At 40.5% G+C, this 14,698-nt stretch overlaps 1 protein-coding gene across 1 annotated transcript in view; it reads left to right on the top strand.

Annotated features, from left to right (window-relative positions):
- LOC149470386 (midasin-like) overlaps nt 1-14,698 on the top strand; it is a 232,654-nt gene that overhangs the window by 199,703 nt on the left and 18,253 nt on the right. The window contains exons 54-55 of the mRNA XM_089665390.1: nt 10,196-10,356; nt 13,718-13,835. Coding sequence (XP_089521516.1) covers nt 10,196-10,356; nt 13,718-13,835 — 279 coding nt within the window. The remainder of the gene's footprint in view (nt 1-10,195; nt 10,357-13,717; nt 13,836-14,698) is intronic.

The raw sequence follows: 14,698 nt of genomic DNA on the forward strand, positions 1-14,698 counted from the left end.
GGAAAGCAGACTGGAGGGGGGGGGGGCGTATGTGGTCAGAGTTCCACCCTAGTGCTGAATCGATGGTGGGATTAGGACCAAAAACAATTTGTAGGCAAGATAAGAGCCTAGGGGGTATTGGAGAGGGTTATAAGGTGGGTGGGAGAGAGGAAGGGAGGGGAATGGGTAACTATGTAGGGGCTGGCTCCGTGTTCTTCTGGAAGGATGATGGTACTCTCGCTGGGAAGAACTCGGACGGAGGAAGAAAAAATGGGAAATGGAGGAGGTTAACTTTACGACCTATATTGTTAAGGGTCTGAATATCCTGGGGAAAAGGAATAAGCTCCTCAGAGAATTACAACAATGATCCACTGCAATAGCGGTTTTACATGAAACTCACTTATTACAGGAAACAAATGTTAAGTTATTTTCTAGGTAATACCCAACCTGATTTACCAACTAGGCGTGCTTAAGGAGTGGCAATTGGTATAGCTAAAAGCTTAAGGTTCAAGTTGGAAGAGAAGTTGGAGGATCCTATGGGGCATTTTCTGTTTTTAAGGGGGCAATTACAGGAAATAGAGTGTACATTGACAGATATTTATTGCCCCAATAGAAACCCAGTGGCCTATCTGAAAAGTATATTGAAAGTATATTGAGAAGACTACTGGATTTCAAAACAGGCAAACTAATTGTGGCAGGAGATTTAATTTTTGCATGGACCCCAGATTGACATGACGTCTCATGTGCAGAGAGAGGGAGGTAAATCTCTTAAATCCATATGAAGAATGTTATATCAATGTCAACTTGTGGATGTCTGGAGAGATAAACATCCTGGAGACAGGGACTATTCGTTTTACTCTCCGACACATGCAACATATTCAACATTAGATTATATGTTGGTGGACCATAGACTTTTGGAGTTGCTGGTTAAAATAAATATAGAAGTTACAACAATATCAGACCATGCACCTGTTACAATGAAGTTATTATGGAGAAGAGAGCAGAATAAGTTAAACATGTGGAAATTAAATGAGACACTCCTTCAGGATCATGAGATGGAACTGAGAATAAAAAAAGTTTCAATGGCCATGGTGTAGGAAGCACATAAGGCATATATCATGGGTATTTTGATATCGAGTGGGGTAAAAAAAAAAAAACCCAAAAAGGAACGAAACAAGAAAATTAATACGCTTTTAAGGGATCTACACGAATTAGAACAGTTAAATAAAAGAGAATACCAAAAAGAGATTCAGCAGAGCATACTAAATAAGCTAGAGGAGTTATGTAATTTACTGGAGGAAGAAACGAGGCGAACATTCAACATGATGGCAAGAGAGAGATATCGGTGGGGGAATAAACCAGGGAAACCTTTAATGAAAGTACAGAGAAATAAGAAATCAAGGAATTGTATAGAGAAAATTAAAGATAACGGAAAACTGGTTTACTCAACCACTGATATCTCTAACATATTTAAAAAATAGTACAATAAACTATATGATGTTATTCCACAATGGTTGAAAGGAGAAGAGGAAGAAAGAAAGAGACAGATATACTTAAGAGGTGGGATTGCCGAGACTAGGGGAAGAATGGTTAATCTGCCTAGAAAAACCAATAACACAAGAGATCCAGGTGGCACTGAAGTGTACAACAGTGGGGAGGAGCCCGGGCCAGATGAGTATACTGTGAGATGCCTAATGCCGGAATGGATTCCTGTAGACAAAGTGGGATTTGTCTCCAGGAGGGAGGGAAGATAATGGGTTGAGATCACTGCTTCTAATACAAAGAAGTAAGAGAAAAATCCCCTGTATTAATTTAATCTGTGGATGCAGAAAGGCTTTTGATAGGGTGGACTGGGATTTATTTTAGACAAGCTGGAAGTTTTGGGGATAGGCCCCAAAATGAGGGAAAGGATAAGGAAGTTATATAGTAAACCCTCTGCAGCAGTAAAGGATAATTGGAATTCTTTAAGATGTACAATGGGACAAGGCAGGGGTGCCCGCTTTCGCCTTTGTTGTTCGTTTTATCTTTAGAACCTCTTCTGTCAACAGTAAGAAATAGATATAAACGGGATTTGGATAGGAGAGACCGAACATGAGGTAGCAGCATATGCTGATGACATGATATTTTATGTGGTAAATTGTAGGCTAACATTACCCAATTTAATGAAAATAATGAAATATTATGGAGAGTTGTAAAATTTAAAAATTATCTGGCAAAATCTGAGATTCTAAATGTGAATGTCCCGAGAGCTGAGAAGAAAGCTTTACAAAGAGAATTTCCCTTTTCATGGGAGGAAAGAGAATTAAAATATTTGGGAATAAAATTAACCTTGTTTTTTTTTATAGAATAAAAACTCCATCCCATTAATAAATGAGATCAAGGAGGAATTAAGGAAATTAGCTGTAGGACCTCTATCCTGATTAGGACGAATACATTTGATAAAAATGATAATTGTCCCAAAAATCCTTTATAAATTTCATATGCTACCTATACATCTTCCAGGAATGTACGTTAAAATAATAAAAAAAATATTGAGGTATATTTGGGGGAATAAAAAACCGAGAATAAGTTATGAAGTGCTCTTTAGAGACCAGGAGAAGGGGGTTTAGGCGCACCAGATTTTTAAGAGATATTCTTACTCAGTTTTATCACATATTTTTGATTGGACACATAACGCACTTAAGAAAAGTTGGATAAATACAGAAAACACTAAACGAGACACAATTGAATAGGATGGTGTGGTTGCCACATCAATATCATAGGTTGGCAGAGAGCATGAGCACTTATACACGAAATGTATTAAGAATTTGGGATGTAATTCACAAACAAATGGGATGGGAATTCTATTCCATGTTGATGCCGTTGGTGGGTACAGATTTTTTTCGCCACCAGGGAAAGAAAATATTTCAGGTAATTAAATAAGAAGAGGGGATGCACAGTTAACGGATATAATGAATGGTGAAGAATCTGCTCCCTTCAGGAGCTGAAAAACAAGAAGTTGTTTTCTAGATTAGATGAGTGGCAATATTTTCAATTAAGACACTTTGTGGCAATGCTCCCTAAGCCTTTAAGGACAACAGAGGAATTGAAACCATTCAAACAATTGTTTAGCACATACAGGGAAAGAAAGTACGGTACTTCTCGAATTTAAAAATTTCTTACTTTAGTAACAGAGGTCACTTCCATCTTGTATATGGAGAAATGGGAAAGGGAACTTGGAATATCATTTGTTGAGCAACAAAAAAAGAAAATCTTCAGATTAGCACATGACATTGTAGATGTGAAGGTGGTGGAAATGAATTACAAATGTTTAGCTAGGTGGTACAGTGTGTGGCACATAAGCAATTTGGAGATAAATTACCTATGTGTTGGGGATGTGTACTAAAATCCAGGAATATTCAGGAGGGATAATTCACCAAATCGAGGGCGGTTATGGGGGGGGGGGGGGAGTTCTTTGAGGGGGGTATGTTTAAAGGAAAATGTAATTTTTAATGTTATAATTTTTAAATTTTTTGTTCTGAAGTGTTGAAATTTGAGAACTAATAAAATATTTATTAAAAATAAATAAAAAGTATGTCCATGTACAGTATATAGTATGCATTCAAAACTTGGTCTGGGCTCCTTTTGAGTGAATTACTGCATCAATCTGGCATGGCACGAAGGCTATCAGCCTATGGCACTGCTGAGCTGTTATGGAAGCCCAGGTTGCTTTGATAGCAGTTTTCAGCTTCTCTGCATTCTTGGGTCTTGTGCCCTCATCTTCTTTTTGACATTACCCAACAGATTCTCTATGGGGTTTAGGTCAGGTGAGTTTGCTGGCCAATCAAGAAGAGTGATCCATGATCATTAAAGCAGTTATTGGTCCTTTGGGCAGTGTGGGCAGGTGCTGTAAAATTAAATCCGCATCTCCATAAAGCTGGTCAATAGATGGAAGCATGAAGTGCTCTAGAATTTCTTGGTAGAGGACTGTGTCGACTTTGGACTTGATACTATACAGTAGACCAGTGGTGGGCAACCTTTTTTTTCAACTGAGCCAAATCTCGCCAAAACCATGATTGAAATTTATTTTGAGAGCCACATTTTTAAAACTGAAAATACATCTCCCATATAGTAATTCATCCCCCATAGTAATTCATCCCCCATATAGTAATTCATCCCCCATAGTGTAATTCATCCCCCATAGTAATTCATCCCCCATAGTAATTCATCCCCCATAGTAATTCATCCCCCATATAGTAATTCATCCCCATCGTAATTCATCCCCCATAGTAATTCATCCCCCATAGTAATTCATCCTCCATATAGTAATTCATCCCCCATAGTAATTCATCCCCCATAGTAATTCATCCCCCATATAGTAATTCATCCCCCATAGTAATTCATCCCCCATATAGTAATTCATCCCCCATAGTAATTCATCCCCCGTATAGTAATTCATCCCCCGTATAGTAATTCATCCCTCGTATAGTATTTCATCCCTCATATAGTATTTCATCCCTCATATAGTATTTCATCCCCCATATAGTAATTCATCCCTCATATAGTATTTCATCCCTCATATAGTATTTCATCCCCCCATATAGTATTTCATCCCCCCATATAGTATTTCATCCCCCCATATAGTAATTCATCCCTCATATAGTATTTCATCCCCCCATATAGTATTTCATCCCCCCATATAGTATTTCATCCCCCCATATAGTATTTCATCCCCCCATATAGTATTTCATCCCCCCATATAGTATTTCATCCCCCATATAGTAATTCATCCCCCATAAAGTAATTCATCCCTCATAAAGTAATTCATCCCTCATATAGTATTTCATCCCCCCATATAGTATTTCATCCCCCCATATAGTATTTCATCCCCCCATATAGTATTTCATCCCCCCATATAGTATTTCATCCCCCCATATAGTATTTCATCCCCCATATAGTAATTCATCCCTCATAAAGTAATTCATCCCTCATATAGTATTTCATCCCTCATATAGTATTTCATCCCCCCATATAGTAATTCATCCCTCATATAGTATTTCATCCCCCACAGTACTATCCCCCCCCCCTTCTAGTAAGCCAAGTCCCCCGTGTCAATTCACTTACCTTTTGCGTTCCTCTCGCTGTCTTCCCGCGCCGTTCGGGTCTTCAGGGCGGACTGTGAGAGGAGCCTAGCTCCCCTCCCCTCACGTTCGGCACGCTGCCCCGCCTACACACATCCTGACAGCCACATCCGCGGGCCGGATTAAAAGGTCCGCGCGGACTTTTGGGGCTGCCAACCGAGAGGAGGCAGGGGAGCGGCCGACCGAGAGGAGGGAGGGGAGCAGGCGCCGGCACACAGAAGAGCCGCATTAGAGTGGGTAAAGAGCCGCATGTGGCTCGCGAGCCGCGGCTTGCCGACCACTGCAGTAGACCAACACCAGCAGATGACATCATCCACTGACTGGAAACTTCACACTGGACCTCATGCAACTAGGATTCTGTGCTTCTCCACTCTTCCTCTAGACTCTGGGACCTTGCTTTCCAAACAAAATGCAACATTTACTTTCATCCAAAAAGAGAACTTTGGACCACTGAGCAACAGTCCAGTCCTTTTTCTCCTTAGCCCAGATAAGACCAGGAATGTGACAGTTGTAGCCTATGTCCTGGATATGTATGTGTGTGGTGGCTCTTGAAGCAAAGACACAAGCCATAGTCCACTCCTTTTGAATCTCCCCCAAATTCTTGAATGGCATTTGCTTCACAATCCTCTCAAGGCTCCAGTTATCCCTGTTGCTTGTGCACCTTTTTCTACTACATTTTTTTCCTTCCACTCAACTTTCCATTAATATGTTTGGATACAGCACTCTGTGAACAATCTACTTCTTTGGCAATGTCCATTTGTGACTCTTCCTCCTTGTGGAGGGTGTCAATGACTGTCTGCTGGACAGCTATCAAGTCAGCAGTCTTCCCCATGATTGTGTAACCTCATGAACCAGACTGAGAGACCATTTAAAGGCTCAGGAAACTTTTACAGGTGTTTTGAGTTAATTAGCTGATTAAAGTGTGACACCATGAGTCTACAATATTGAACTTTTTCACAGTATTCTAATTTTCTGAGATGAATTTTGGGTTTTCACTAGCTGTAAGCCTGAATGCTTGAAATATATCACTGTGTGTGTAATGAATCTGTATAGTATGAGTTTCACTTTTTTAATTGAATTACTGAAATTAACTTTTTGATATTCTAATTTGAGTTGCGCCTGTAGAAGGTAAGCTTTGTACAGGGACTAACAGTACAGTGTAACAACAGAAAAACAAGGCAGAGACCGAGATCGGTAATCCCTCCTTTCTGTTTAACAGTATGGCACATTTAAGATACCGATTTAAAATTTTATAAATTTTTGTTGTTAAAGGTATAAGGATCCGGGGAAGTAATAAGTCTCTAGCTTTATTGACACGGTTGTTGAAGCCTAGGTCTTGAGAGACAAGAGTCTCCTTATCTTGCTAATAGCAGGAAAAGCCAGTTTCAGAAAGATCTATCCTCATATGTGGAAATTCTTTTTTGCACGGTGTGAACACCGGCATTTCAACCTTAGTGAATACTCCATACCTTGCAGTCTGGCCTTCCTACAATCAGGGATTTAACAGAACTTGACTCTAAACACTCTGCAGGGATAGTTGTCGGTGTTGTGTTCCAAAAACCTCTAGCCTCACTGTCTCTTGTTTTAAAGAAAAAAAACACTATCAAAGGTGTATCTTGTATTCAACCCCCATTGCAGCACTCTGTGCTTCCTGTGGACCTTAATATGGTTCACTTCCCTACGGACACCACCCCTTGAATCCATCATGAATCTCCTCTTAGAAAATGTCTCACCCAGGGGGCATGTCCTCAAAAGCTTTACCAGTGTCCAGTCATTTGAAGGTTACTAGCCTTTTTTTTTTTTTTTTTGTCAAGCCAGATCATAATAGGGCATTATAGCTACCCCCTCATTCTAAGCCTGTTCTATCTACTTTTCTGAAGTTGCTCTGGTCCGGTCACATGATCAGGTCCCAGCGCCGGCTTCAGTGTCGAGGAGAGATCACCGACAACAGCTTTAGGGCCTGGGCAATGATATCACCCATAGAATTACTGTGGGGCATCTGTTGGCTGTCCCTTCTCTACACTGAAACTTGCTTTGGGATTCGAGCATAAGACTGGACCAAAGCGACTTCAGAGTAGTTAAGTATGGGCATCTTTCCTTTTACAGGATAGGTAGAATAGGCTTACAATGGGGGTGGGAGTAGATTTAATCTTAGGGGTTGACTTGCCCTTCACTTTTACACCATGGCAGCCAGTAGATGACTCTGAAGTGTGGTCTGATGTTTTCTAGTGCTATGCCTGATTTTGGTGTGGACCATATCAAAGTGCTATTATTTATGTTCCTCCTGTTTTTTTATGAAAAGAACATTGAACACAGAACTACTTTCCCAAAAATGTTTTTCTTTAATATATTATCAAGTTGATGTATGGTTTTGATATTTTGATATGATTTGTAAGTGGAACCTTTACTACCTATTTAAAAAACATTGATTTTTCCCTCCCCCGAACATTTTATTCCAAATTTTGTGTAGTGATAAAAAATACATTGCGCAATACACTTAAAACACAGAAAATGGAGTACATTTTAATTAGTTAAGGCACTTGTAGCTGAAATGATAAATTCACCTTTATACAAAAAATAATAAATGCACTTTTTTTTGCGGGTAAGAAAATGTGCATTTATTTTTTTGTTGCAGGAGCCTGTAAAGCATTGCACCAGGGATCAGCAGATTGCTGGTGCCATGCACGTCTCCTGCAGACCTGTCCGTATATCTGCTTGCCCTTATGGGATGTACAGGCAAGCAGATATACTGACTGGAAGACCTAAAGAAAAAACAAAAAAAAGTACAGTGCCGCGGTAGTTCATTGAGAACTAAGTGTTGTCAGCAGCTAAGGCTCTCATGACTTGTAGTTTCTCATTCACAGAACGCAGCGAATGAGTGACCCAGGTGGAGCCCCGCACGGCTACATTGTCAAAAAAAAAATTGACAGATAGCGAGGTGGAAGACGATCCCTCTCTAGCTGTCAAAGCAGGGGTGAGAAGGGGTCAGTCTGAATAGGAAAGGTGAGCCATCCTGATCCTCCTCTTCTGGGGTTCCCCGCCAATGTTCCTGGCTTCTCCCCCCACAGAGTGCCCGCACAGCAAGCCTCTTTCTATGGTGGCATTCATGCATGCTTGCTTGCTCCTGACCCCACTTTGTGTGTCCATTGACACAGAGCGTGACTTGGCCCCAGTTATTTGCCTTTTTATTTCACTATTGAAGACACCATTGATCGAGCAACCTTAAGGACCATAGATGCAATGGTCGGCTAAGGAAACTTAATGCATCTGATGAGAAACCTCATGCTTCCCAGCAACTCCGGAAGATGTCCAGCAGTGACAAAATTGGTGAAAACCAGTAGGACCCAGGTACACCTGGGTCCAGAGAGCAGGCAACAGGGAAGCATGGTGTAGGTTCCGTGGAAGTTTAGGGCTACATTTCTGCAAATGGAATTTAAAATTTGGTTAGAGTCAATGCAGGGATATGAAATAGTTTTTTTTAAAAACTACTTGTCCAGGGACTAAATCAGGGTCCCAAACTACTTGTCCCTTTTATGACAAAAAAAAATGTTTTAACCAAAACCGTATTTAAATAAGCTCTTTTATTTTTATACTATTACTGAATGAGACAGTTTTATCACTAGGGATTTTCAATGGATGTATGTCCCTTTTTTAGACCATGAAATGACTTTACCAGGAAGGAAAATATGAAGGGTTGATGTTTATTAGGCGGTGATATTGGGAGGTTATATTAAGAATATCTGGGGCTTTTAAAAGCAAAAAAGGGATTTTATGGTGACCTAAATTTTTAACATTGCACTGTTTTTCTCCTCTTCCCCTCCGTCTGTCTCCAGCACTGCACCCGGGCACATCAAAGTCCCTGTCTTTTACCCCTCTACATCGGAGTCCCCCCTTACATCAGTGTCCCTGCTTACATCAGACCCTGGCGCAGCACCCCCTTCAGTCAGAGCTCAGCATTGTGCCCCCTTCAGTCAGCTCAGCTGTTAACTGGACATGAAATGGTTAAGTGTGAAGCTCCTGGAAGAACAGGGATGGGGGAGGTTGATAAGGAGAGAAGGAAAGGAGGTGGGGAAACCTAGAGCAGAGATCCCTCATCCTTAGACTGCTTTCTGCAGGCTCAGACACTGGCAATCATACAGGTGGATGGATCTTCAAATTTCCAGCCTGGGAAGGGGGGGGGGGACGACAGTCAAGGATGAGAGGGGCAGGAAGAGGTGGAGTAAAATGTAATCTCTCTCCTCTTCCGTCTATGCGGGGAGGGAGGAGGGGAGTGTGCTGTGTGAACAAGTGTCAGACACTGAGCTTGCACAGCTGCAACCTGTCCGCCCCGGAGTTTATCAATCGCTTTCTTAAGCCCTGCTGCTTGCCCGCAGCAAAGCTACATGTAAGGAAAAACAACCTGCCCGGTGCTTGTAACTACATGTCTCGGGCGTTGGGCGATAGGATTTGCAAATCCCTGTAATGGTGTTCTCAATGCTGAGAAATCCAGGCTGATACTTATCCATCTTGTCATATAATCAGGGAGGTATGTAATTAGCCCAAAATGTATTCTGCACCAGCACAATGACCCCAAACATACAGCCAATGTCATTAAGAACTACCTTCAGTGTAAGAAAGAACAAGGAGTCCAGGAAGTGATGGTTTAGCCCCCACAGAGCCCTGAACTCAAACTCATAGTTGGTTTGGATGTAGGCTGCCTCAAACCCTTCTGTCTCATCATGTAATCCCACAGAGGATCTGTGTTTAGTTCTCCCAAGATGTTTGGAACAATCTTCATGCCGAGTTCCTTGCACAACTATGTGCACAAGCACTGTGTGTAACTAGAATTGATGCTTGTTTGAAGCCAAATGGTAGTCACAGCAAATATTGATTTGATTTGAATTTCTCTTCTGTTTGTCTACTTTCCATTTTATTTAAGTAAACCATTAACACTTCTATTTCCAAACGCATTGTTCATTTACAGCATTTTGCACAGTACTGTGTGTGTCAGTTGCAGCATATATTTTTGTAAAAAGTATTTTTGGTAAAAGACCATTTTATTGTAATAAAAATATTTGTTTTAATGTAGTTTATGTAATAATTGATGTTCTTTTTAGTTGTTATGTTGCCTCCGTTGGCGTGATCGGTTCAGGGTGTTGTCTGAGACTGTTGGACTGGAGCCAGCTGATTTGGCCTTGCTAACCTTCCATTGGCAGTGGCTAGTAAAGTACTCCTTGAAACCAATAAAACAGCTGTTCCTTGGACATGAGCATCAGAGGTTGGTGTCAATGCATCTGTGCTTAATGTGATTGGCTAAAAGGTCTCAAACTCTGATAAATGATTTTATAAAGCTAGTTTACATTTTCATAGGTTTTGGTATACATTTTCCTTATATACCTTAATTATATTACTGATAATAGTGTTGACCGCATAGGTTTGGTCTTATACAATGCAGATTCAAAATAGCTAAGTTTTGCTTTATTTTCATTTTACATATTTCAACAGAATCCTACTTTGTCCTAAAAAGACAGTTAACCATTTTACCACGTTAACTATGCCTATGGTGTATTAAAGTGTAAATCCACAGGGTTTTTTTTTCTTGCAAATCTATAACAGGAAAATAGAAAACCACAATTTATAGCCACCAAAACTCATATTGAAACGAAAACAAAATGAAGAGAAATGAGTCTTTAAGCATCCTTTTATTGCACATACATGTAGAAAACCAACTGAATAAAAAACGCCACCACCCCAAGGGTGTACCAGTGATGCCTCAGTAATTGAGTGTTTGGTTGAAATCTCAATGAGATCCATATCTGCATGAGACAGGTTTGTCTCTTCAAACCACTCCCACTGTTTAAATGTTCTCTTGGTACCTGCAATCCAAGATGAAACCATTAACTCCCGCCTTGTAAAGGCAGGGTTATTGATGCAAGCGTTCCACCTAAGAATCAAAGTTCTATCATCACATATCTTAAATTCAACATAGTCAGCATTCGATCGTATTCAGAGGGTCACAAAATTAACCTGCTTATGGTTACACGTATGTGGTAAATTTAATGTTGATAATCTTCGATGTACAGAATTACTTCGTGATGAACTATATGCCAAACCTTTGAGTGACTTGTACGCCACGTGAATATCTGCCAAGTTAGCCTGTAATCAAAATGGTACACGTGCCATAATAACACTTCTGTAGGACACATTTGGTGTGACTCATAGGCAAAAACCACAAGCCGGCCAATCAAGATTACCATAGAAGTTGGACCCTGAAGAAGACTGGACAAAGATGTCTGAGCTGGTGAGCATGCTTGCTGAAGTCGCATCGCTGGAGTGGTGGTAAATATAGCAGGTTCCTGCTGCTGTCAGTCAAAACCCGGTGGGGGGGCGGCTGCTGCTGCTTCCTATGGGGGAACAAAAGCATTGCACAGAGCAGTCAAGTATGACGTTTTATTATTTTTATCCAAAATGTCAGTTTTTATAATCACTTTAATGCATTCCCTGCATTAGGGTAAAAAATGTTTTAGGACTTGCTGTGCCCCCCTCCTCCTCTAAACGCCTCACTCCTGAATCGATCCAGCACTGTGCCCAGCTGCAGTCCTTTCTTCACACAGGTACTGATGGGAAGCAGCAGAAGTCATTGGCTCCTGCTGCTGTCAGTCAGATTCAGTGAGGAGGGAGCAGGTGTCCATGAACACACCCAGCGCGGGATTGAACCCGCACTTCTGCCCCTGTAGCAAGAGCTTGCTATTGAGGCAGACCGTTCTGGCAGGGGACCCCAGAAGAGGAGATTCTGCAGCTGTGCAATAGCATTACACAGAGCAGGTAAATATAACATGTTTATTTCAGGAAGAAAAGCCTCTATTTAGAACCACTTTAACATGCAACATGTGATATATACTGTTTTGTTTTTTTTTTTTTTTTCTGTTTCCTGCTTGTGTACATTGTTGCTTGAATCTGCTCTGTGATATTAGCATATTATGATATTTTAGCATTGGTGAATATAAGCATTTACAGTGCCCTGAAAAAAGTACTCAGGCCCCTTGATATTTTTCCACATTTTGGCATGTTACAACTAAAATCGTAAATGTATTTTATTGGGATTTTATGTGATAGACCAACACAAAGTGGCACATAATTGTGAAGTGGAAGGAAAATGATAAATGGTTTTAAAAAATGTTCACAAATATCTGAAAAGTGTGGCATGCATATTTAGCACCCTGAGTCAATACTTTGTAGAACCACCTTTCACTGCAATTACAGCTGCAAGTGTTTTTGGGAATGTCTCTACCAGCTTTGCACATCTAGAGAGTGACATTTTTGTCCATTCTTCTTTGCAGAATAGCTCAAGCTCTGTCGTTTGGGTGGAGAGCGTCTGTGGAGAGCAATTTTCAAGTCTTTCCACAGATTCTCAATTGAATTTAAGTCTGGACTTTGACTGCGCCATTCTAACAGATGAATATGCTTTGATGTAAACCATTCCATTGTAGCTCTGGCTGTAGGTTTAGGGTCGTTGTCCTGCTGAAAGGTAAACCTCTGCCCCAGTCTCAAGCCTTTTGCAGACTCTAATAGGTTTACTTCTAAGATTGCCCTGTATTAGGCTCTGTTTATCTTCCCATCAACTCTGACCAATTTCCCTGTCCCTGCTGAAGAAAAGCATCCCCACAACATAATGCTGCTACCACCATAATGTTTCACGATGGGGATGGTGTGTTCAGGGTAATATCCAGTGTTTGTTTTCCGCCACACGTGTTTTTGCTTTTAGCTCAAAAAGTTAAATTTTGGTCTCATCTGACCAGAGCACCTTCTTCCACATGTTTGTTGTGTCCTCCACACGGTTGTGTCCTCCACATGGCTTCTTGCAAACTGCAAACGGGCTTTCTTCTTGACTCTCTTACATAAAGGCCAGATTTGTGCAGTGCATGACTAATCGTTATCCTGTAGACAGATTCTCCCACCTGAACTGTGGATCTTTGAAATTCTTCCAGCGTTATCATGGGCCTCTTGGCTGCTTCTCTGGTTAATGCTCTCCTTGACCGGCCTGTCAGTTTAGGTGGACTGCCATGTCTTGGTATGTTTTCAGTTGTGCCGTACTCTTTCCATTTTCAGATGATGGATTGAACAGTGCTCAAAGCTTGGGATATTTTTTTATAACCTAACCGTGCTTTAAACTTAACAATTTTATCCCTGACCCATCTGATTTGTTCCTTGGCCTTCGTGATGCAGTTTGTTCACTAATGTTCTCTGAGGGCTTCACAGGCCAGCTGTATTTATACTGAGATTACATTACACACAGGTGGACTTTACTTCTTAAGGCAATTGGTTCCACTAGATTTTAGTTAGGGGTATCAGAGTAAAGGGGGCTGAATACAAATGCAAGCCACACTTTTCAGATATTTATTTGTAAAAAAGTTTGAAAACCATTTATTTTCCTTCCTCTTCACAATTATGCGTCACTTTGTGTTGGTTTGTCACATAGAATCTTAATAAAATACATTAATGTTTTTGGTTATAACATGACAAAATGTGGAAAATTTCAAGGGGTATGAATACTTATTGAAGCCACTGTAAGTGCATTTTTCTATTTCTCTTGAACTTGGGCACACTTTGTACACATGTATTTGTTTCTTTGTCTCTAGGCTTTCTCAGGAAGTTCAGTCTGTGTCTGAGAGTATTCAAGACTGCCTTTCATCCACACAAATGCCTGCTAGTGTAAAACTACTTCAAAAAATTCTTGGCAAACCTCTACCCTTCAAGGTATTGTATGCAATATGATTTGAGAAAATAAATATATACATACAGTCGTGTTCAAAATAATAGCAGTCAGACATCACTAACCTGATCAATCACTGTTTTTGGTAGAAATAATATTTCTACATGCAAATAATTTACTAGCAGGTGTAGTAGAGTAATAGAAATCCAACAGACCCAACAGTCATGACATGCATGCTGCTAAATCTGTGTCATTGAATCACTAATTGAAAGGGGCATGTTCAAAATAATAGCAGTGTGGAGTTCTATTAGTGAGGTCATTCATTCTTTGAAAAACAGGTGGCAATTATTGCCCTTATTTAAGGAAGGAAGGCAGCAAATGTTGTACATGCTGGTTACAGTGCATTTCTCTCTGAAATTCTGAGGAAAATGGGTCGTTCCAGACATTGTTCAGAAGAACAGCGTACTTTGATTAAAAAGTTGATTGGAGAGGGGAAAACATATAAAGAAGTGCAGAAAATGATAGGCTGCTCAGCTAAAATGATCACAAATGCTTTAAAATGGCAACCAAAACCTGAAAGACGTGGAAGAAAGCGAAAAACTACCATTCGAATGGATAGAAGAAAGGCCAAAATGGCAAGGACTCAGCCAACAATCAGCTCCAGGAAGATCAAAGAAGGTCTAAAGTTACCTGTGAGTACTGTTACAATTAGAAGACGCCTATGTGAAGCCAAGCTATCTGCAAGAAGCCCCCGCAAAGTCCCAATGTTGAAAAAAAGACGTGCTGAAGAGGTTACAATTTGCCGAAGAGCACATTGACTGGCCTAAAGAGAAATGGCGCAACATTTTGTGGACTGATGAAAGTAAGATTGTTCTTTTTGGGTCTAGTGGCCGGAGACAGTTTCAGA

Source organism: Staurois parvus, unplaced genomic scaffold (genome assembly GCF_062004578.1).
Source record: "Staurois parvus isolate SC_StPar_1 unplaced genomic scaffold, SC_StPar_1.0 ptg000048l, whole genome shotgun sequence".
Lineage (NCBI taxonomy): Eukaryota > Metazoa > Chordata > Amphibia > Anura > Ranidae > Staurois > Staurois parvus.